Below are 24,246 nucleotides of genomic sequence, written 5' to 3' on the forward strand. Positions count from 1 at the left end.
TGTATATACCTACAGCTAATGAGGTTATCAAATTAGAATAAGGGGTGAAAGAGTATGCAGACCCGCTCCCCAATCCAATTCTAAACAATCCATATTGATAACAGCCTTTAACCCACTTTAACCCCATTAAGATTACACAATTTTTATCAATATCACAGAATTTTCCATGAAGCTTGAATATGAAGCAGTGAAATGCGTTCGACAAACGGCACGGTGAGATTTTAATAACAAATAGTCGATTGAATCAACATCGCAAATACTGTGTAGTGTGTACATTGTTTCATCTCGCGATTTCGTGCGACGGAATTCAATGTTTGCTCATAGAGGACTTTAGAGGAGGGAGTGTCAAATATTACATGTCTTGTGATCGTACATATAAAGTACATAGTTTACATACATGAATAACAATTGAGTGTGTTTGAGTCTTACTTAGTTCAATATTTATTTCTAATTAAAAGATGCAGAGAACTGAAAAAGTTTAACGATAATAGCAAATTATTTCCCACTAATTTTAAGGTTCATTTAAAATCATTTTAAATATTTAAATACTGTATTATATACCATACATATGAAATACTATAGTATATGAACTCTTAGGCAATGATAATGATACGTGTAATGTACGTATTATGACATTATAAACTTGTTTTGGACACGTTGCGAACAAAATAATGATAACACGTCTCAACCTTGACCCCGCCAAACTAACTTATCTATTCAGCAGTTAATTATTACTTACTACCAAGATTTAATGTATGCATATGCACACTATTTATGTATGTCAATTAGAGAAAGTTCTACTAAACGAAATACGTCAAAAATAGCATAAATGTAAACAATAACAGGTAATTTAAAGTTAATAATTCCCTTCCTTAATTGATAAACTTACTAGTCTAAACCTCTAAACAAAAAACCCAAGCATGCACATATCCTTAAATACCGTAAATGTCACAGTGTTATTAAAACGTCAGCGAAACAAAAAGAAAGTATATCGTGGTGGTGCCGGAGTGGCAGGCGTTGTGAGCGAGTGGCGCGGGGCACGGGCCAACGCGAGTGCCGTCGGTCGCGGACTGAGGCGCGGCTGCACGCGGTGACCCGACCACGTCAACAATGTGTAACTTAACAGCTTGACGGGATATGTAATGGGCCGTTTTGATTTCTATGTTATATTACATTAATTATGTTAGGTCATTAGTAAATTGGTGTTCAAATGATGTTTTTTTTGGAGAAAATGCGTGAGATATAATTTTATTGTTAATACCTACTTAAGGAATAAATAAAAGGATTAAAAAAATTGTGAAGACGAAATCGATCATTTAAACGAAATATAAAATCAAAATCTAAAAAAATGATAGCTTAGTACTTATTGTGGCATTGAGGCCGCCTTTTAAACTGTTAACTTGTTTTTATAGAATAATAGTAAAATAAAGAAATAAATAAAAATGAAACATTGCAAACATTATTTATCACAAAACAAAATACGAATTAAGTGTAGGTACTGAATTAGTATTGTACAATGTTTTCAATGTTAATCTTATTGAAAAATAATGATTAATTATGGAATAAAATAAGCAATCAAAAATGTAAGACACGTTAAAAAATAAACCGGTTAACTGTTAGCAATGAAACATATCATTACAAAACCAAGGCAAATGTCTCTTATCATTACATCATGCATCGTCACCCTACTCATTAACAAAATAATATCAACAGAACGCATACCGTAATTTCGCACACACACATATCCCTTCGATAGCTCAGTTGGTAGAGCGGTGGACTGTAGAGGTAAATCATTGTCATCCATAGGTCACTGGTTCAAATCCGGTTCGAAGGAATCTTTTTGCATTTTTTTTTAAATATAATTTATGCAATTACTTACCACCGTCATCGAAGAAAGAATCCGTGAGTATGAGTGGTGATCTTGAGCCATCTTGCACCCCTCTGATTGACATTTTTTATTCCTCCTAAACAATTTTAGCACTTTTTATTTAAATGTTTCATATTAAGAGTATTTCAAATTTTATTTTGCGATGCGAGTTTCCGTTGCATTGTGGCTTAACGCAATGTTTCAGATTTAAAGTGAAATGAGATAACGAGTTCTAAAATATCTACAGGATGTCCTAAAAATTATAATATTGAGCAAACCAGACATTTGTAGTGACAAAGTAATTAAGTATAAAAGTGTAATATTTGAAGAGCTCTACCGCTTTAAAAATATATTTTTTATATATATAAAAAAAAAACAGAATATTCCGACACAGATATTGATAATATTAATGTGTTTAAAAAAAACATTGCTAGGCGAGTAGGTTTGTATTGAGAACTGACCACTCCACTTGCCTCTTAAGTTCTCTTGCATTCCTCCGTAAATTTTCAAAGACCAATTAGTGCCGGATGACCCGTCAAAGGCCTTCAGGCGTGTGCTAAGGTTAGTACAAGTAGTAGTAAGGCAAGTACCTAAAGATAAACTGATTAAAGGTGAGGATTTGTAGTCTCTAAGATTTATAAAGCCATTCCGTCAGTAGAAAAAGGCGGCCAGTTTAAAAAAACGGACAAGTGCAAGTCGGACTCGTCCACCGAGAGTTCCGTACAAATTTAACTATTTTATACTTCTTTTTTATTTTTTATAGTTTTTTACAGGTGACATTCATTTATTACGTAAAACGATTCAGGGGGAGGGGGTTCGACCATGTCTTATTTTTTCTGACAAGAGGGTGGGTAGCGGTTTTAATAGTACATACGTAAGATCACAAAAATGCGCGAAGTTAGGATAATACTTTGACAGCCTATGTTCCAGAGATGTTCCTAGTGGCAGATCCAATTTTTGAGTGGGTTTTGCGCACCTGGACAGGTCAACATCGTATGTAAAGAATTATAAAGAAAAACTTTACAATATAACCAAAATAGTTTTTAAGAAAAAATAAAAATTACTTTAGATTCTTACGTAATAAATATTAAACAGAGGGGGACCCCCTGTCGGCCTATTATTATTTTTTTTACATAGGAGAGGGACAAGAACTGGCTATTTAAGTAGTTTTTAGTTTTTTTCTTGTATTTCCTCCGTGGTCATCGTTTTTAGTTCCCTGCATCATACCGTACTTTATCCCTAACTAATCTATTGAGGGTTAGCGTTTTTGCGAACTGTAGTAGAAAATGCATTTTATATGACAATTTGGAGCATATGCATTTTATATGACAATTGACTGTTGACTGCTTTGTTTTTGACTTGTGTTTTTTTTATGTTATGTAATTTGTAGAAACGTAGTTTGTAATTTTATGTGATGTTATTTATAGCTTTGTAATTCGGGTGTAGTGTTATAAATTTTAATTGTGCTTTATTTGTAATTACTAATGTACCATTGTATCAATAAATTGCTTAAATTTGGAGCAACCTGTGTATTGCGAGTTAACGGCAAGATGATTGATAATGATAATGCGAAAAAAACAAACCTCTTCACTTCGTTTTCAGAAAAAATATGATTTTACCACAAAATAAACATACTATGAGGTTAGGTACGTAGCATAAGTAGGTACCTAATACTATCGCAGTGATTGTGTAAATGTGTACCGTATAGTCAGTTGGGTGTGTCGCTTATGGTGCCATAAATTCACAGAACCGAACATAGTACATGAGTCACGTACTTCGCTGCAATATTTGGTTCATAATTGGATCATAACCCTGACCAGAGAGCGCACTACTGCGAACACCAAATATCGAAATTTCCTCATCTGCTTCTCTCTTGTATCATATGATAATTTGTGTGCATTGTGTGCATTTATTTTGAATAATTTTAAGTGTCAACATGTGTACCGAGCTTTAAACTGTCGTCACAAAAGATTATTAGTTGCATGTATTGCAGCCTCGTCACTCATTAGCTTTGTTGGCTACAATATACAACTCTCTTTGTTGCATCACTAATGATTGTCAATCAACGCCCAACAAATCAAACTATAGTTTAAATTCAAGTAAAAAGTTAGAACTTCCAATATATTTTGGCTTCTAGGTTCATAGAAACTACACGTAATACAAATCGAAGATACACTGGTTTACCTACAACGCAGCCGTGGTTAGGTAGGTACGTGAATTAGTCTTGGCTCGGCACTGGCATAGCGACAGACGAGATGAATCACTATCATTCATTTTGACTTGGGTCTTGACATAATGCAGTGTTCTTATACATATTATGTGTCTACAAAGTTTTGCTGTGACCGCTCACGATCACGGTACAGTTCTATAAGCGCTCTCTTGCACATAAGGTGCCTCCACACCGCAGTTAACGTTTGTGAACTGTACAACACGGTAGGTACTCGGTATGTGCGATGTGGATGCGAATTTTAGCGCGTTGTTTTATCCACTACCGCTGATAGATATGTACTCATGTAGTAACCCCCTTATTCATAAAACTTTCATAAGAATAAGGGGGTAAGTAATTATCGATGTAAGGACGCAACTGAATATACTTAATTGCTATCAATTATATTATATAGGTACCCATATCTCAATTCCACACAGATACCTAAATATACACACCACCAGCTTGCCACCGGTGAGTGTAAATATTAACCAAAATTCTTGGAAACGAAAACGATAAACAGAAACACCATGATATTTATAAAAAGTCTGAGAGGAAATCAATCTCTAATTTAGTGGCCGCGGACGGTTTTCCTTTGAAATAATATATGAGCTATTAATAAACCCCGCACCTCGGAATTAACGACTATTTCAACAACTTGCGAAATTTTACGCGACTTTTGGCGATATAAAATTATTACCGCGTCCGGGACGGAATTAGCTGTGGTAAACGTTCTGAGAGGGATAAAACCACACAAACACATGAATTTAGTTTATAAGGAATCTAGGTGTAATTTCATTAATTAAGAGAAGGCTAGAATATGCAAATATTTCAAAAGTAACGATAGGTCCCCGTTCATATACCATTATACCTAATCCCGAGCGAACATGTGCACCAACGATTGGCCCACTTGAGCCCACAAGAGAATAGAGAGCATACAGATGGAAGATGGATTGTCAAAGTAAATTATCTATGTAGCCACTGTAATTTTACTGCCATGTTTCGACAGAAGATGATATGATCACTGATAGTGAAAGAATAATGATCAAAGTCAAATGGCATTCTAACAGTTTTAATCGTCTGTCGAAATATGGCAGAAAATGTATTGTAGCTACATTATTTACCGTAACTCTCTATTTCAAATTCGCTTTGGTAGTGCAGTAGGTAATATAAGTATGTACCTACATATTAAGTCAATGACTAGATTAGATGTTTTTCTTTACCTAAGAACTCTGTCAACATCTATTTTTATTTACAACTAGGGAACAAATACAATAAAATAATTTGAATATTCCAGTTTATAATCATTAATCAACATTTTTCTTTCATTTATCTTTCTCTAATCATCTGTCAGGCTATAGGTTCCTATGGCCCAGCCATACTAATGAAAAATCCAAAAATTGCTAATGAATTTTGAACCTATAATGCAGGGAATAGAGTTGAGTTTGTTTTGTTTGAAACTTGAACGAAACGAAGCAATTGCAACTCTATTCCAATTTTAATATGGTTGAAATTTCATCGAAATGATTAAGTACTATAGGTAGGACGTTCGGCCTTAGGAGGATTATAGTATCTGTATCTTGTTTTGTTTTTGACGAACATGCCTAATTTAGACTTGTTGTTCCATTTATTTCCTTCCTTTTGCTTCCTTTCTATTAATTGCCTGCTCTGCTGTTAAGTTCCTTGAGTAGGTACTGACACAGAATAAATAATAGTACTAAGTATAGAAGACTCACTCTCTAACAAAACGCGTCTGTTACGATCAGCACAGATATGGCCGCTAGGTGGCGACGGCGCCACGCGCGGCTTATGGCAAACCCCAAAATTGGAGCCGAACGGATGTACTTTTAGCTACCTGTAGCAAAGCGACGAAATCGCGGAGTGAGACACGCCTGGTACTGATCAGTAGTGTCAAAGATGATTCAGTCATTTTGGGAGAGATTCCCAACTCTATGTTTTATTTTGTCATGTCAGTGACACACTAAAGCAGTTAAAGGCCAAGCCATTACTCTTGAAGCGAAAACCGATAAGATTGTGATAAATAAGGCGGGTTAATTTTACTCGCCCTTGCACCACATACTGCATAACCTCTCCACTCACGCGCAGGGAAACGGATCGGTCGCAGGTGCGCGTGTCCGACTGAATCAAACGGTCCATCATTGGTTGGATATGTACATGAATCTATTAAACTGGACTGGGCATGAGTGGTGGGGATAACTGACAGAACGGGATAGTCTTATGTATCTTTCAGTAGGAGTAGCAGCGAAAGCGCTATTATTGTTTGTCCTTGTCACAGTCTCACATGTTATTTGTTCCCCACCTTTTTTTTTGTATTGATAATGGTGGGCAACAAATGAATTCGACCAATCACAGTGTCGCATTTGCGTATGTTTTGTCCCTCACGGAGGCACGCGTATACCACTTCTATAGGATGCTACTTCTATGGATATGTATGATTTTTTAACCCTCGATGAAAAAACACGCTATATGTGTGTGTCAGGCCGTCATCTGTCTGTGAAACCCTAGCTTTTAAAATCGTAAACCGCATTTTTTTATTCATTTGAAAGCCTGGTTTTCTAGCTGTGGTTCTTAGATAATGTTTTATTAAAATGGAATCATTGTGTTGGGGGTATTTTAAATAGTGTAAAATTAAAAATTATACCGATACCTATAGCATTTTTGATTTGCGTTTTCTATCAACGATTGACACCTTGGCTAGGCCCCCAGGTAGAAAAGAAAATTCCTAGATAGTAAATATACCGTAACGTTACCTATCATTAATTGGCTGAAATGTTGCAATGAGTTTGCTCCGGCACTTGCGCACGCGCGTCTATTTCGGGCGCGGGCGCCGCCGCCCACCTCTTCCACAGAGTCAAAGACCGGCTATTTATTACAATAGAGACATTGTACCTAAACACTTCGTAGCTCTGCGATTTCAATTTCAAAATTGTATAGGAAACGTGCATAAACTGTAGGGGGCAGCACAGGAGTCCCCTTTTATTGCCGTGAAGTAAATATCAAGTATATCCATGGCCTACATTGGAATCAAGATGGCAGAACCTACGATGCACAAGAATACAAAACTGTAGAGGGCAGCACTTGCTTTGGCGTGTCAATGTACAGTTGGCCACAAGATACCAAACCCTCTAACGCGCACGGCCCCTAGCTATACTTATACAGATTTATATCACAATAAAAAATGAATCTTTGGATTGCCGGCCTTCAAAATTATCTTTCGAATGTTGTTATTTCGCGAGTTTCGTGGAAAGATTTGAGAACTTATGAATCATTGAATTTTTTTGCACTGAATAATAATGATGTTCGGGTGTGAATAAACATAGGAAAATACCGCTTCAAAACTGATATCATAATCGCTTTAGAATTAAGAAAGATTAACAAATTTAACAGAGTAAATGGAGAAACAACTAGTTAGGTTGGAATACTTGGAATATCAACCTCTAGTCTTACATATTAATTACAGACGAACGACAGTTTCCGGAATTTTCCGTAGGTAGCGTCTTTATTTACAGCTTAATTTTTCGTGAAGGAAGAATTCATTGTACCGAAGGCCTTTCTAGTAGGTATATAGACTGGGTGACAAGTGTGACGTGGCAAGTGTAGCTACTAAATGTCCCTTTTCTATAAATGGATATTAAGACCTATCATTTTGTTAAGTAAAAACCCCTTGTCACTAGCAATAATGAGTATTAAATATCTGACAAAACTTATTCGTAGATTCCACGGAAGGTTCTGTAATAGAGCCATAAGCGTAAGAAAATATTAGCTACTGTCAAATGCTTACGTGCATCATTTTGCAAGATATATGTATTAGGTACTTATTTGAAGTAATGAGTGAGAGGAAGCTGTACATATCTTTTTGTATATAAATCAAGAGGCAACTAATTCGTAATTTAATTCATCGAAGATTGAAATATAAAATATAATGAGCGCCTGTGCAGTACCTAAACAATACTAATTACAAATAGGCATCCTTCCAATATGTGATTGACATGTCAACCGAAGCGGCAACATTAGTAATATGTAGTAACAAAACATTTATAGCCACAAAAGTAAACAAGGCAACGGCGAGATTGCAATTTGTCTGAGATTATTGCGTTTGCCGTGCCGCCTTTGTTGTGTACGTTTTCAATTTACTTACACAACATAAACGTTTTTATAGAAAACGGCTTGATTGGTAAATTCGATAGGGAGGTCTGTAAAAAAATCTATAATAGTCTTAAATAATCTACTATGAATAAAAAATGTATAGCCGTAAGTTTAATATTAAAACTCCATAAGAGAAGATTGGTAAAGCAGATCAGGGACTCGGTCTCTGGCTTGATGCAATCCAAAAGTCATACAAGTTTCTTATACTTTTATGTTGCGCTAGGTATTTAAATCAATATTTGGGGCCGTTTGTTATGAACATACAACGTACATTTTCCAGCATTTTTGGTGCAGCAGTGTGGTGTTAACGGAATTGGTATAGATAATTAAAAAAAAAAAATTTCAACTGAAATGGTAAATTAAGGTTAATATTAACGTAATTAACACTAATTAATCATTAGGGTTGAAATTATTTATACCAATTCCGTTAACACCACTCGGCTGCACCAAAAATGCTGGAAAATGTACGATGCTACGATGTCTGGCTATGAATCACTTTTGTGGACACATTTTTATAAAAGTGTTTTCATTTTTTCGGAGAGTTATATATCTGATAATAGTAAACCTCAACCAAATAACCGGCGATACCATCAGAATCTGCCTACAGCCAATTAGGAGGCATTGCCTGAACTGCTTGTTTCCAGAGAGTTCTCGACGTACACTGTTAAAAATTATGTAATTTTACATGCAAAAAAATTACATAATCCTGTAAAATTCCTGAAAAATCTGGGAAATTTACGGAAAAATATGACATTTTACGTAATTCTCGTAAATTTTTCATTTTTTCGGTAAAATCAATAATTTTTATGTAGTTTTACATAAAATTTATGTAATAATCACTAAGCCATGAATATTTACATAAAATCTGTAAAATTACATGGAATGTTCGGGATAAATACATTTTGGTATGTATTTTTTACGATTGAAGAGGGAATTTTACTTAGAAATCTCGCAATATTACCTATTTTCGTGAAAAATACATTTTTATGTAAATTGACTTACGTCTTATGTAATATTCCGTAAGATATCAGTAAAATTACAAAAAAACATTATGAAATTTCCCAACATTTCTTTAATTTTACATATATTCTGTTCAATTTACTGTTTAAATGGTCTTTTTACATAACATATATGTAATAATCACTAAGAGATGGAAGTTTACATAAAATCTGTAAAATTACATGGAATGTTTGGGACAAATACTTTTTTTTATGTGTTTTTAACAATTAAAAAGAGAATTTTACATAAACATCTCGTAATTTTACCATTTTTTTTTCAAATTACATATTTGTGTAAATTTACTTACGTGTAATGTAATATTCGGAATAATGTCAGGAAAATTACAAACAATAATATAAAATTTCCAAAAAATTCTTTAATTTTACATATTTTCTGTAAATTTACTGTTTAAATGTGTCGCTTTACATAATAAATATATAATAATCACTAAGAGATAGAAGTTTACATAAAATCTGTAAAATTACATGGAATGTTTGGGACAAATACATTTTTTTATGTGTTTATATCAATTAAAATGGGTATTTTACATAAAAATCTCATAATTTTACCTAATTTTGTGAAAATTACATTTTTGTGTAAAGTTACTCACGTCTTATGTAAAATTCCAAAAAATGTCATTAAAATCACAAAAAACATTATGAAGTTTCCCAACATTTCTTCATTTTACATATATATTCTGTAGAAATTACTGTTTAAATGGTATTTTTACATAATAAATATGTAATAATTACTAAGAGATGAACGTTTACATAAAATCTGTAAAATTACATGGAACTTTTGGGACAAATACTTTTTTAATGTGTTTTTAACAATTAAATCGGGAATTTGACATAAAAATCTCGTAATTTTACCATTTTTTATTGAGAACACATTTTTATTACAATTTACTTACTTCTTATGTAATATTCCGAAAAATATCAGAAAAATTACAAAAAACATAATTAAATTTCCCAACATTTTTTTAATTTTACAAATTTTCTGTAAACTTCCTGTTCAAATGGGTCTTTTTACACGATACATATGTAATAGTCACTAAGAAATGCCCGTTTACATAAATATCTGTAATACTACAATTGATTTTTAACAATTGGAACGGGTATTTTACATAAAAATCTCGCAAATTTATTATTTCTTTTGAAAAATACATTTTTATGTAAATTTACTTAAGTCTTATGTAATATTCCGAAACATGTCAGTAATATTACAAACAATATAATGAAATTTACCAATATCTTCTTAATGGTATACCTACATATTTTCTGTAAATTTACTGGTAAAATAAATAAATAATATATAGGACAATTTTACACAAATTAACCTAGTCCCACAGTAAGCTCAATAAGGATTGTGTTGTGGGCACTTTAGGTATAAATGTATAATCGATACATTCTTGAATACATAGGCAACATCCATAACTCCTGATGAACAAATATATTACGTGATAATAGACACACAAATAAATGCTCTGACCAAGATGCAAACCCGGGACGTCCTGCTTTATAGGCAGGGTCACTATCAACTAATAGGCTAAGGAGGCCGTGAATATGTTTTTTTTTTACATATTCAATATGTATTGTATAGTAATCACTAAGACAATGGACTTTTACATAAAATCTGTAAAATTACATGGAATGTCAGGGACAAAAATAATTTTATTATATACGTATTTTTCTATATTATATAAAGCTGCAATACGACTGACTGATGACACAATTGTTCTCCCAGAAGGAGGTTCGTGGTGTGTTAGACTTTGACAGTTTCATATAGAGGGCGGTCTCGTGATCTCCAGAAAATTCCGACTTTTGGTCTACCGCTTCCGGTCAGAAAAATGTTGGACGGGCCGGCCAAACGGTCAGACCTAGGTGGTGCTCGACCAAATGTCATAGAGGGACCCTGGCAGTTTTTAACGCGGCGCTGAGCTTCGAAACCCAGCGCTGCCGTGTCACGCGCATCTCATGTAACTTTAAAAGTCGAGTTTCGAGATAATTACGTTTAAAGTTTTAAAGATTCAAATGCTGTTATCGTTGACGGTTCGTCGTAATTTTTTTATTTTATCTAATCTACATGTAGGAAATATGGTCACAGACTGGGCCCTTTAATTTATGTTTCGCATAATTGAATAGTTTTCATTTTATTCGAATTAAATGTTTCCGCATGATCAACTCTTCCATACTATAGTGGTCACACGAAGTCATGTAAGTCAAGTTACATGACATTTGCGTGATCAGACGTGACACGTATTACTATAGGAATATTGTTGTCGTATAAATCAAGCGCTCGGCCAGTCATGCCTAACTAACTTAAGAAACGATGTTGATATTTTGGTTGTGTCAGTCATACAACTTAAGTTAACTGAGTTGTGCCTGACGCCATCGGCAAAAAAATGAAGTTACATGAGTTAGCCATATGCTTTTCTCAGTAAATAATGAAGATTTTCAAAATTTTCTTATAGAAGATATATATTTAATGGTTTTTAAGACGATTTAGACTGGTTATTCGTAACTCATGTAACTCGAGTTAACGGAGTTAGGCGTGACACGGCAGAGCGAAGGTCGAAGGCCGAGCTCCGCGTAGGGCCGAAGGCCCGGAGCGTCCTTTTCGATTTCCCAAACACGCGAGGCCGAAGGCCGAGCTGCAGGAATGAAGTGCTCGCAAGCGGATCTTTTTGTCCTAGCAAAAGTACAACTTTATTTCTTTTTCCCTTTGGAAAACAAACTACTACACAATTACAACAGCAACAACAACATTACCAACAACAACACATCAACAACAGCACCAACAGCAAACAACACGCGTACCGCGGGGAACTTTACATAAAAGTGTCGTGATTTTACCTACTTTCGTGAATTTTTTTTTATGTAAATTTACTTATCTATTATGTAATATTCAGAAAAATGCCAGTAAAATTAAAAACAATACAATAAAATTTTCCAATATTTCTTTAATTTTCTGCAAATTTACTATTTCAATGTGTGTCTTTACATTACATTTTTATTTATTTTATTTCAAACAAGTTAAACAGCATAAAAGTAAAAATACCAAACTACTACTTAACTAACTTAGCGCCACTTGCACCGTCCCACTAATCCGAGGTTAACCGGTTAAACCGTTAATCCAGTGTCAAATTGTACTGGTAACCAAGGTAACTCCAGATTTAACCGGTTAACCCCGGGTTAGTGGAATGGTGCAAGGGGCCCTTAGGGTGGTATTCCACCTGTCAAATTTGCATTCAATTTCTTTGTCCAATGTCAGTGCATCTCACTCTCTCATTATTAAGTGTGAGTGATAACAATAAATAAGTACCTACTGTGTGTTTATAACTTTTTTTTATTATTTTGTAAGTGTTTTTATATTTTACTTTTATATTCATATTATAATTAACCTAACTTAAGAAGAAAAATAAATAAAGAGAATAAGTACTAAAAAGTACGGAACCCTCGGTGGGCGAGTCCCACTCGCACTTGTCCGGTTTTTTTCACATTTATGAATTCCTAGCTCTTGCCCGCGAGTTCGTCTGGTAACATACGAGTACCCATTAAGGGTGACTCACGTTAGACCGGGCCGTGCCCGGGCCGGAGCTTCCGGCGCATCGTTTTCTATGGAATGCATCACGTGTTCGCCTGTCATGTCATAGAAACGTACCTAAGCGCCGGAAGCTCCGGCCCAGATGCGGCCCGGTCTAACGTGAGCGTGAGTTATCCTTTACCTACATACATATAATAGAACACAAACTACTTAATGCCTAATGGTAACATTCCATTTCTAACCGCAGCTGCATTACTGTCAATTTTACTATGGAAATTGACAATGACAGCGACGCGTTCAGTACCGGTAGTGCAGCTGCGGTTAGAAATGGAATGTTACCATAAAGCTGCTAACAGTGCTAACACATTACCGCACCGCACCAAGGACATTGTCAAGGTTGTTGTCAAGGTCTTACTTATGGGTGCGTCGCAATGACCTTGGTGCGGTGCGGTAATGTGTCCAATGATATGTTTGTCCAATGTCATGGCATCTCACTCTCTCTCTCAAGCAAAATGTGAGACAAAACACACATTGGACAAAGAAACAGAAACTGGACAGGTGGAATACCCTAATACAATTCCGTGAACAAGTTTTAACCTGCTGAGAATGCCGCCCGTGCGGTCGAAATTAAGAAGGTACTTAGGTACTTACTTAGTAAGTAGGTACAGTCACCTGCAATAATATGTTACTCTTCAAAGGCCGCAAAAATATCTGACACGACCTTATCTGTAGAGCCATAAGAGCGTGTCACATATTATTGCGGCCTTCGAAGAGTAACATATTATTGCAGGTGACTGTACTTACCTAATTAATTTTAGGCAAAATCGGTTTGTGCTCACACCACATCGTTACTACTAATACCTACTTAAAGATAAATAGATTCATTAATATTATGTAAAGATAGAAATACTTAGTTACTTAATACGAAATCTACATACATATCTAGGTAGGTACCTATTTATTTGGGTTCGTCTTTGACGTCTCTAAAAATAAATATGTCAAATATTCATATCAGACATAGGCATTTTTGAGAAAATTTTACAAGAATAGAATAACTTACAAAAAATGTATGTGGTTTGACAGTTTTTATGTCAAAGCGAGGTAAAGTCGCTAATTCGCCACCACCACCTGGCGGGATAAAAAGTTAGTTTTCCTCCCAATTCATTTTTAAGTAAATATGGGATAGGGTAAAATGCCCCAATTAGAAAAAAGGTAATCGATCATGACGTCTCTTTTTATTAAAAAATTAAGTCACAGCAAATATGTTACAAAAAATTATTAACTACATGTAATTAAAAACTACATAAAGCTACAACTAACTACAATATAAACTAAAATTATAAATAAAAACCTGGCTCCAGCTCTGTGCCTTTGGGCAGAGTGCCAAGAAGGCTGGCGGCATTGCCGCGCTGTCCAATTGTATATTTCCACAGTTTTGTCTTTTCTGGTTCCACTAGGTACGGCCAGGGTTCAGCATCAGCTCAGCTCTATGTATACTAATACCTTCTCCCGAATGTAACAAACACTTTTCTCAAAACCACATCAAAATCTGTTCAGCTAAACGCGAGATAATCGCGGACAAATACACCGTGTAACATGAGGAAACCGAAATATTTTAAACCGAATAATTTTAACTGCGTATTCCTGATCATATTTAGAGACAAAAATGTCCTATAAACTTTTTTGAAACTCGCCTAGTTTCAGAGATAATATTAATTAAAAAAAAACAAGTTTTTATTGTTACACAGTGTAAAAGACCTTTTTGATGGTGATGTTGCTGCTATGGGACGTAGTCTAAAATATCCTTCTTGATAGATATCAAAAAGTGACAAGTAACGCTTTGCAAAAAGTAGGTTTTACGAAAAAAAATGTAAAAATCAATTTTAAGTGAAAAGTTTACCAATCAACATCAAATAACATTTATTTTTATGTACATGTACATTCAAGAAATTGAAAAAACAAAACAACAACAAAAATTTTTTTTTGGTGAAGTATACCTAAACTCATCTTACATTTTTTCTTTCTTTTGACCTCAGAAATGCGTGGTTAAAGCTATTCGGTTTCCTCATATTACACCGTGTATACTTACAAACATTCCGTGTAGTTTTGGACATATTATAAAAGTTATTCAACGATTAATGCAGGTGGCTGGTAATAGGGCACTTTACCCTATGATAATAAATCTTCCTCGCGCTATCCCAGCTTTTTGCCACAGCTCATGGGAGCCTGGGAACTGCTTGGCAACTAATCCCGGGAATTGGCGTAGGCACTAGTTTTTACAGAAGCGACTGCCATCTGACCTTCTAACCCAGAGGGGAAACTAGGAAACTTGTTGGAACTAGTCCGGTTTCCTCACCATGTTTGCCTCTTCACCGAAAAGCGATTGGTAAATATCAAATGATACCTATTTCGTACATAAATTCTTTTCAACTTTACCGTATGATAAGCTACAAAAAAAATTAGAAAACTAAGGGATTCAGATAGGTCATTCATTGGCTCCAGGGAACCCCTTAATGTGAATTACAGCATCAAAGTTGGAAGCAACAAAACTTACGATGTTATTTATAGGTACCAATGTCAGCAATTATTGGTAAAATTGTGTACCTAATTATTAATTTCGAAAAATAAACTATAAATCTTCAAATATGAATTCATATCCGTTAGCACTCGCGGATTGGACGAATTTTGTGCGGCACTGGCTCACACCCAATCACGGATCAATATTATAACGCGCGCCAATGGCGCGCGAGCTACATGGATCACGCGATCGCTAGTCAGGCGCACCCCCCCCCCCCCCCGCCACGAACCTGTAGCTGCGCAGTTCATGAGTTCACATCAAAATGGCGCTCGCTCACTCGCTGTGCGTAGAACGTAGTACTTGTGTAAACGTGTAAATAAATTGGAGATAGCATACAAGAAAACAGGTAAATATAAGTATTAGATATACCTTTACTTTCTTGCATCGAATATCTAGTGAAATCTGCATTAGACCTCAAAACGTTATGTACTTCCAGAAAGGGTTCGCGGTTCAACTTTTTTCTAACGGTTTCCTCGGCGTCCTTTACAAAGTCCAGTTGATATCGTGTCCTGTCCACGTCCAGGGTGGACCTGATCTACAAAATCTTGGAGCAGCCGCTTTCGTCGTATGCCATTAAAAAAATGTAAGTATTTATTAGCTAAGTACATCTAAATTTAAAACGATATTAGTACATGCTTGATTGTGTAGGTTAATTAAATAGTCACCAACACTAATAAATTGTGTTATTCTTTTACAGTAAAACATGCCCGTTATTAAAATTTGGTCAGTAGACCAAACAATCAAGAAAGCTGTTCCAATAATGGACCCAACTTTAAAAAATATCATTGAAAAAGGTGAGTAAATCTAAATTAATTTGACTTTTCGTAATGAAATATTTTTTGTGTAATTGTAGAATGTAGTGTATTGTAGAATAGACTATAATTGGATACCTACTGTTAAGCATTAATGTGCTGACTCAAACCACATTTATTTTGCAGTATGATGTCAATTTAAAAATTTGACGCTTGAAGTTGACAAGATAGAGCTGATGCTGAACCCTGGCTGTACCTAGTGGAACTCAGGTTTGGTGCAACATAGGCCCACGCTATTTTGATCATCCGTCACATAGAGGGAGAGCAATACCCAAGATATAATTCATAATCCATTTTCTTCCAGATGAGGTACCATCCTAAATATAGTAGTTCCATTTACTAATCTTATTAACTTTTTCTTTTCCAGGAACCATTAACCAGGGTTCAAGTTGCAGAGCTATCCGAAATAGCTGCGCCTAACATTGTATTTTTAGGTGAGACTTAATTATTATTACAATGATAAAATGCCTTACCTGCGAAGCATAACACTGTATGTTTCATATAATTTATAATTAATCATAATATAATCTATATGAAACATACAGTGTTAAAACGTAAATGTATTGAATAAACCTGTGGCCCTAGTGAAAAAGGGTACAAGTGTCGCGCAGCTTAGTTGTAAAAGGGGCATGGAACTTACACCCTTTTAAAACTGCGCTGCCCGAGACTTGTACCCTTACTCACTAGTAGTGCCACTTAACGTAATACGATAAATTATCTTATTTGAGGAGGAAGTATTAAATTTGGGGGCCTATTATATTACCTGTTTTAACCATTATGTTTTTTGTCCACAGATAATGAAAATATAATTATATTACTTGCTGGTAGAAAAAACGATTGTTAGCGAAACTGAGATTCTGCCTACGTCGTTACAACTATTGATGGCGGCTTACTGCAACTTGAATATGGAATATCCAGTGGACTGTCAAAACACATTAGAATTTATACAAAGGTATATTTTTAAAATAAATCCTAAAGAAGGAAGTCATAAGTAATAGTTTTTGATTTTTAAAAAGCGTTTTTCAATTAAAAGACATGTCAAGATCGCTTAACTTCTTGCAAGTTCTTTCTAATGCTAAAAAAACTAACTATAATTAATGTCAGTAACAAACATTTTCAGACAATTCGTTACTTGAAATGGTATAGGTTTCACGCATTAGATTCACATAGGCCTTATTAACCGAAACTTTTATAAGACTAATTCATAAGAAGTACTTATGTACATAAGATATAATTTATAGTGTCGTATATGTCTTCTACTTTTTGTACTCTGTCACAGAATAAATAATAATAATATGCACGTAGACGTGTATATACGCGTGTGCTCTATAATTTTAGTGTGTGAAAATCAATAAATTTATTTCTTTGTAATTTTGTTTTTTATTAAATAACCTCCAAACTGTAAATTGCTTGTTGTTTGTATATTATGACTGATAAAATTAGTTCGTTTTACATGTTATTAGGCGATATTTCCTAAAGAATTCAATACAAATTTTGTACATTTACATGCTATCGATAATTCTCAGGATTTTGCTATTAGCAAGTTGGTATTTTTTTTTTCTTATGTACTTTAATAAATGCAGTCTGCAGACAGGCTGCATTAATTAAAATACATAAGAAAAAAAACTAACGAATGGTTAATAACTAAATCCGGAGAATTACCGTAAATGTACAGAATTTGTATTGAATTTTACAGAAAAATATCCCCTAATAACATGAAATATTACCTAATTTTACAGGTAATAATACACAAACAACAAGTAATTTTACCTTGCCCATATTTAAAATCACAGTTTTCTTATGTAAAAATACATAAATTGTATCAGTAATATTACCGAATAAAATGGAAAAATACTTAAAAATCATTAAAAATACATAAAGTTTGTGGTAAAATCACATACGCAAACTGTAATAAAACACGATAATTTTGTAATATTACTGAATAAAAAGTAAATATACTTAAAAAAACATTAATAACAATTAAAGTTTGTGTAATTTTACAGACGAAATCTGTAACAAAATACATAATAATTCGGTAATATTCCCGAATAAAAAGGAAAAATACTTAAAAAAATCATTAATAATACATGTACTTTGTGTAAATTCACATACGAAATCTGTAATAAAACACATATTACTTCTGTGATATTACCAAATACAATGTAAATATACATAAAGTATCATTAATAATACAAAAACTTAATGTATTTTTACATACGAAATCTGTAACAAAACACATAATAATTGTGTAATGTTACCGAATAAAAAGTAAAAATACTAAAAAAACATTAATAATACATTAAGTTGGTGTAATTTTACACATGAAATCTGTAACAAAATACATAATAATTCGGTAATATTACTGAATAAAATGTAATCATACATAAAAATCATTACTAATACACAAACTTTATGTATTTATACATACGAAATTTGTAACAAAACATACAATTACCCTGTAATATTACCGAAAAAAATGTAAAAGTACGTAAGTGAAATTTTACGGATATGTAAAATTACATAAATGAGATTTTACAGATTATGTAAAATTACATAAGTGAGATTTTTACATATCTGACAGTATGATTATGTAAAATTACATAAATGTAATTTTACATAACCGTCAATTTGTTTGATTATGTAAAATTACATAAATGTAAAATTACATAATAATGAAATCAGGTCGATATGTAAAATTACATACGCCTTGTAAAATTACATAATTATGTAAAAATACAGAAAAGTTAGGGCAACGAAAGTTGCCCTAAAATTATGTAAAATTCCCTGAATATTTTTAACAGTGTAGAGCAACAACGTAGAGATTAGGGCATGCAGTACCGGTCCCGGTACCAAGAATTTCATTTCCCGGTTCTGGGCATGGCCGGAACCGGGATTCCCGGTTCTTCCCGGTTCTCAAGGCATCTTTTGATTAATTTTAAGAAATTGTTTCTGTTAGCGTACAATCTTTATGAATGACTTATTTTCATATAAATAATTGTATAAGAATTAAAAAATAACTTATTTTATTATAAACAAACACTTAATTGGCGTGCCAACCTATGTTACGAAATTAACCGGCACACATTGCCTCCGCCTGGGCCGAGCCACACCGCCGTAGCGTAGTCGATGCATTCAGCACTATATGACAGCACGGCCTGCCTGCACGAATGCCTACTTAACTAGGTTAGTTTGTCGGGTTATTTGGGTCCCCCGTTTCATAGCACCATTATTAAATGTTATATAATGTCCCGAGCTAAAGTACTAAAACATTACTACTATTGAAATGGGAATAACAGTCATATGATGAGAACCGGGAAGTACCGGTACCGGGTCTTCAGTACCGGTTCTTTTGACACCATAAATTTCCCGGGAATTCCCGGGAATATGAGAACCGGGAATTCCCGGGAGCATGCCCTAGTAGAGATATAGTGGTCATGTCAATGACTTTCTATCCTGAGGATTCGTGGACAAAAACTCACTTTGGGAACATATTGAGTAGGTACCTAGTAGGTACTACTCTAGATGCTGATAAGATGCCATTGACCTTATTACCTATAATGACTGACTGGGATTTAACCATGCACCTAATTCGCTTTAAAATGCTAAATGCGCGGTAACCTGTAGGTAAACACTACACTTTAAGTGTTTCAATAACGCATTTCATTTTCATTAAACTTCTTTTGCTAGCCTCACAAATATTAGCAGTAAATTATGCTACCATAATGAATCGATCAATAGAATAGAATAGAATAGAAAATAATTTATTTGAAACAACACATCTTAAAATTAATACAGACAAACATGTAACATAGGTTAGTGTAATTGGTTGTTTCAAAGAGGATACCACTCAGCATGTGTCGGAGCACTTAGTGCAACGACGCTGATTTTCAGTGGACCCTTGAACTTATAAAAATAATAAATTAAACAATACCAAAAAGGAATGCATAAAATAAAATAATAATGGCTGGATGCATAAAACAGAATTACAATTCTTTCATAAACAGGAACTTGTGGGAACAGAGATGATTATATAGCCACATTTTTACAGCATTACCTTTACTGAAGCGCTGGACAAACTATCACACCGTCGTTAAGAATAGCAAAAACAATTTTACAATTTTTTTTTTAAAAAGTACTACAATGATAATCATGAGAGATGTAGCATCGGCATTTAATTTTATAACATTTTTTGTAAATTCAGAATGTGTTTTTTGTACTTAATTTTAAATGTATGAACAGATGATGAATTGCGTATAGGTGGTGGTATATTGTTCCAGCATTTCGTGGCAGAGTACTTGAAACTGCCACGAAATGCTGATGTATTGTGCCGAGGACAAGCAAGACGACTAGCACCTCTGACATGACGTTGAGAAAATTGTAACTTAGCTATTAAATATTGGGGTGTTAAAGTCTTCACAATACCAAAAAGTAAACAAGCGAAATGCAGTGCGCGTCGTGACTCCATGTTCATTAAATCACTACTATTTAGGAAAGGTGTCACATGAGTTCTTGGTGGTATGTGAAAGCAGAATCGGGCACAAGCATTCTGCACGCGCTGTATTAGTTTCTTGGTTTGGGCCAACAAACAACCACCTATGACAGTATCGGCGTAGTTAAGTCTAGAGAGGATTAGAGATTCACATAAATAAATTCGAACATCGATACTTAAATATTTACGAATACGGTACAATATTGTGAGTCGGTAAAAACAGCTTCTGGACGTTTCTAAAACATGATTGTGAAATCTTAAATTACCATCCATAAGTACACCCAAGTTTCGAGCTTCTTGAACTTGTTCAATGCAGTCAAAGCCTATTTTAATAATCGGATTACAGTTTTTAATTTGACGCCTTTGCTTTTCAGAACCTAATATAAGAAATTTAGATTTTAAGGGGTTTAAAAATAAACTGTTTCTATTGGACCATCAACATGTGACTACGCTGACGCTCTGCCTCCAGCGACCTTGTCTATTTCAGTAAGTACACCTACCTCCTTACAAAATAGGTTTTATTATGAATGTGGGGGTGCTAAACGAAAATCCATAAAGTTTACCAAGTGCGGGATGCAGAATAGCCGTATAAATTAAACACATAGAGACCAAGACCGAAAATGTTTGGTACTGGTGTGCCTTTACTATACGGGTATTTTCAGATCACCATATACCGACCTACATTTCAGCACTGATTAATGCACTTGTTACACTGGAAATATGAATCACGTGTGTATCAACAAAATTAACTGCGATAAACACCTGTCGTCATAAAATTGGGTCACGTAGCGCGGGAAACTCGCATCGCAAATGCGCGGCAAAAAACGAACCTTCAAATTGCACTTTTTCCTTCACTTTTCTTTGTATTTTAGTGTTTTATTAGACTGTGTGTTATTGTACGAATGTTTGGCCGTCGACTGAGCGCCTGGCACGGCGCGGAGACACGGCACGCTTTTGTATTTAGCACAATTCCTACAGTCATTGTGTCGTCACGATGATCTATCTCTCGCTCTGGCTTGTTAGAGGATTAGAGCGACGACATGTGGTTAGGAAAGTTTAATGAGTGTATGAGTGATAATAACCCACCAAATTTAAAGTCTATTTCGGAAGTCCCAGTAGGTAACCCGCGCGATAATGAAGTAAAGTATAGGTCCTTGTGTTTAATAATGATTTAACGTGCTCTTATTCTCCAGTAAAGATTAAAGATATGAAGATGCTAATTATTCACACATTCAGCGCTTAGTTTATTACTGCTATTGACTGCACAATCTCCTGCCATAATAATTTACCTTGCACGATATTATGACGTGCTCTCATCTCACTGAAAATAACATTTGCCAGATATTTTGTGCGCTTTATTATTGCTTGTATTCGCTTTATTATTGGGTGACTGTAGTTGACTGTACCTAAATTATTGTCTACTTCACTTTTCTTTAGTAATGTGTAAAATAGCCGAAAATTTTACAGGATTAACCATGGACTAAGCGATTTTAGACCGACCATACAATGTAAATGACATCCCGTTGGCACTACAAAAAATTATTAAATTATTATTTATCTTATCAATTTGGATTATGTAGGTACCTATTTACTATTTACATTACTCATCTGAACACAGGTTCGCGAATTATCACCATAACGAAAATATCTTCAAGGTCGGTCACGGCCCTTCGGCCGCGTATTGCTTATTTTATGAGAAAATATCGGTCAGGGACGTCTTATTAGTTGAAAACTACATAAAGAGCAAGTCAAAATCAATTTTTAGAACGAAATGCTGCAAAACTAGTAGAGTCAGAGTTCGTCTAAGCTAACTTTGTACCGGCTTGACTCGATTTCTTAAGGACTACTCCATGGAAAAAAGGCAAGATCAAGCCCTGAATAACAAGCCAGGAACTTGTTAATTCAGAGGCTTATAAGGTCAAGGCAAACGCAAGGACTGCCTCGGACGGACGGAAATGAATTGAAAATTCCCTCGGTTAAAAATACCCCCTTAAGTATGTCAGAGCCACCTGAGCCATCAACACCGATAACGCCATTTATTTTACTCGACTTCTCCATTAGGGGGCCTTGGTGGGGATTTGTAGCGACAGGAAATTTTATAGTGGGCGACTGAGCGTTTGCGAAAGGTCTACTGGAACTAGAGCTCTGGGGAATTTTTTTCTTCCCTCCTCTAACTGCCGAAGGAAAGGTTTTTTTAAGTAGATATGAAAATTTCCGCATAGGTATCCATCCAATTTCATACCACTTAGGATTTACCGGGTTAGTGGGATGGTGCAAGTGGCGCTCTTCTTCTTCCTCGCGTTATCCCGGCATTTCGCCACTTGACAACGAATGGCATCCAGGGAGGTATTACCTAACCACCAAATAAAAAATAACGGCCAAGTGCGAGTAGAACTCGCGGACGAATGGCTCCGTACCATTATACGCAAAAAACGGCAAAAAAAATCGTCTTAATTAGTAATAATAAGGTCCCTTTTTTATCCTTTGGGTACGGAACCCTAATGATATTTCCCATGAGGATTAAATACATCTCTTGAGCCCAGTTGGAGACAAGCCAGAATGAGTAAGCGGATGATGATAGGTATACGGGTCCGTGCATACTCAGAGAAATGCCGCCATGTTTTAAACCCACTCTTCCCAAACAGACTGTTCTAGGCTGTTCCGGCGTTTTCTACGATGTTTAAGACGAGTAGGTATTAGTTAGGTGTCTTTCAACAATTTATGTAATGGCATTTTAATAATTCACGCTTTAGAAGGAGTCATATTTTGGATTATGGATTGATTAGATAGAAGTATAATATTTTTGCTCAGTAATAATACTTGATTATTACGTTAATTTTTTTAGCATTTGGTTTAAGTTTTAGCAGGTGAGGTTTTAGGTAGGCAAAGGACCTCCTACGACCAGATAAAATGTATAATATTCAATGTTGCTAAACAATACATCGTCGATCTCCAGTGACAACTTTTTTTTTTTTTATGCATGGGTTTACTCATGGCCACAGACTACAACCTTCAGGTCAACCTACAGGTCAGATTGACTTGACATCAAGGAGGGTCACCTTCCCCAATTTGTAACTGCGCACCTTGGAATTTAAATATCTGATAAACGGTTAAGTTAAGGCTGCCGCAAATATGACTATCTAAGTATCTACTGTCACAATAAGATAAGATAACAAGATTATGCTCTTTGAGTTGCGGTAGAATAGATACACGTTCAATTTGATAGGTATTACCTACCTACAGCTACGAAAGACGTTAGTAGGTATACTTGTCGACTCGCGTATTTCATTCAGTTCCTCGGTGATTTGAAGCGGGGCCACATAATGAATAATAGTACCTACTAGGTACAGAAGACTCACTCTCTAACAAAACGCGTCTGGCACGATCAGCACAGATATGGCCGCTAGGTGGCGACGGCGCCACGCGCGGCTTATGGCAAAACCCAAAATTGGGGTCGAACGGATGTAGTTTTAGCTACCTGTAGCAAAGCGACGAAATGGCGGAGTGAACCACGCCTGACGGGGCTCTCAAAACTTTTAGGCCTTTTAGCTCGTATTATACGATCACGCTCCGTGATTTTTG

The 24,246-nt window shown here is 35.0% G+C and overlaps 1 protein-coding gene, 1 long non-coding RNA gene and 1 other non-coding gene across 6 annotated transcripts in view; 2 read left to right on the forward strand and 1 right to left on the reverse strand.

The window, feature by feature from the left end:
- Positions 1-24,246, reverse strand: part of LOC134673441 (AMP deaminase 2-like) — a 71,897-nt gene that overhangs the window by 44,678 nt on the left and 2,973 nt on the right. Inside the window, exons 1-2 of one of the 3 annotated variants that reach the window (XM_063531432.1) lie at positions 21,495-21,620; positions 1,880-1,964 (exon numbers count right to left, since the gene is read on the reverse strand). The exons of the other annotated variants lie outside the window; for them this stretch is intronic. Coding sequence (XP_063387502.1) covers positions 1,880-1,952 — 73 coding nt within the window. The 5' untranslated portion in view covers positions 1,953-1,964; positions 21,495-21,620. Of the gene's footprint in view, positions 1-1,879; positions 1,965-21,494; positions 21,621-24,246 lie in introns of those variants that run through there. 3 annotated transcript variants of the gene reach the window in all.
- Positions 1,747-1,834, forward strand: Trnay-gua (transfer RNA tyrosine (anticodon GUA)). Its single transcript is given in 2 exon segments — positions 1,747-1,783; positions 1,799-1,834. It is a non-coding gene; the product is annotated as a tRNA-Tyr (tRNA).
- LOC134673215 (uncharacterized) lies at positions 15,591-17,546 on the forward strand. Of its 2 annotated transcripts, XR_010099437.1 has the most exons (5): positions 15,591-15,709; positions 15,800-15,946; positions 16,061-16,157; positions 16,302-16,609; positions 16,970-17,546. It is a non-coding gene; the product is annotated as an uncharacterized LOC134673215 (long non-coding RNA). The 2 variants fall into 2 exon arrangements; XR_010099436.1 differs by having other exon boundaries at positions 16,061-16,609.

Source organism: Cydia fagiglandana, chromosome 18 (assembly GCF_963556715.1).
Source record: "Cydia fagiglandana chromosome 18, ilCydFagi1.1, whole genome shotgun sequence".
Classification (NCBI taxonomy): domain Eukaryota; kingdom Metazoa; phylum Arthropoda; class Insecta; order Lepidoptera; family Tortricidae; genus Cydia; species Cydia fagiglandana.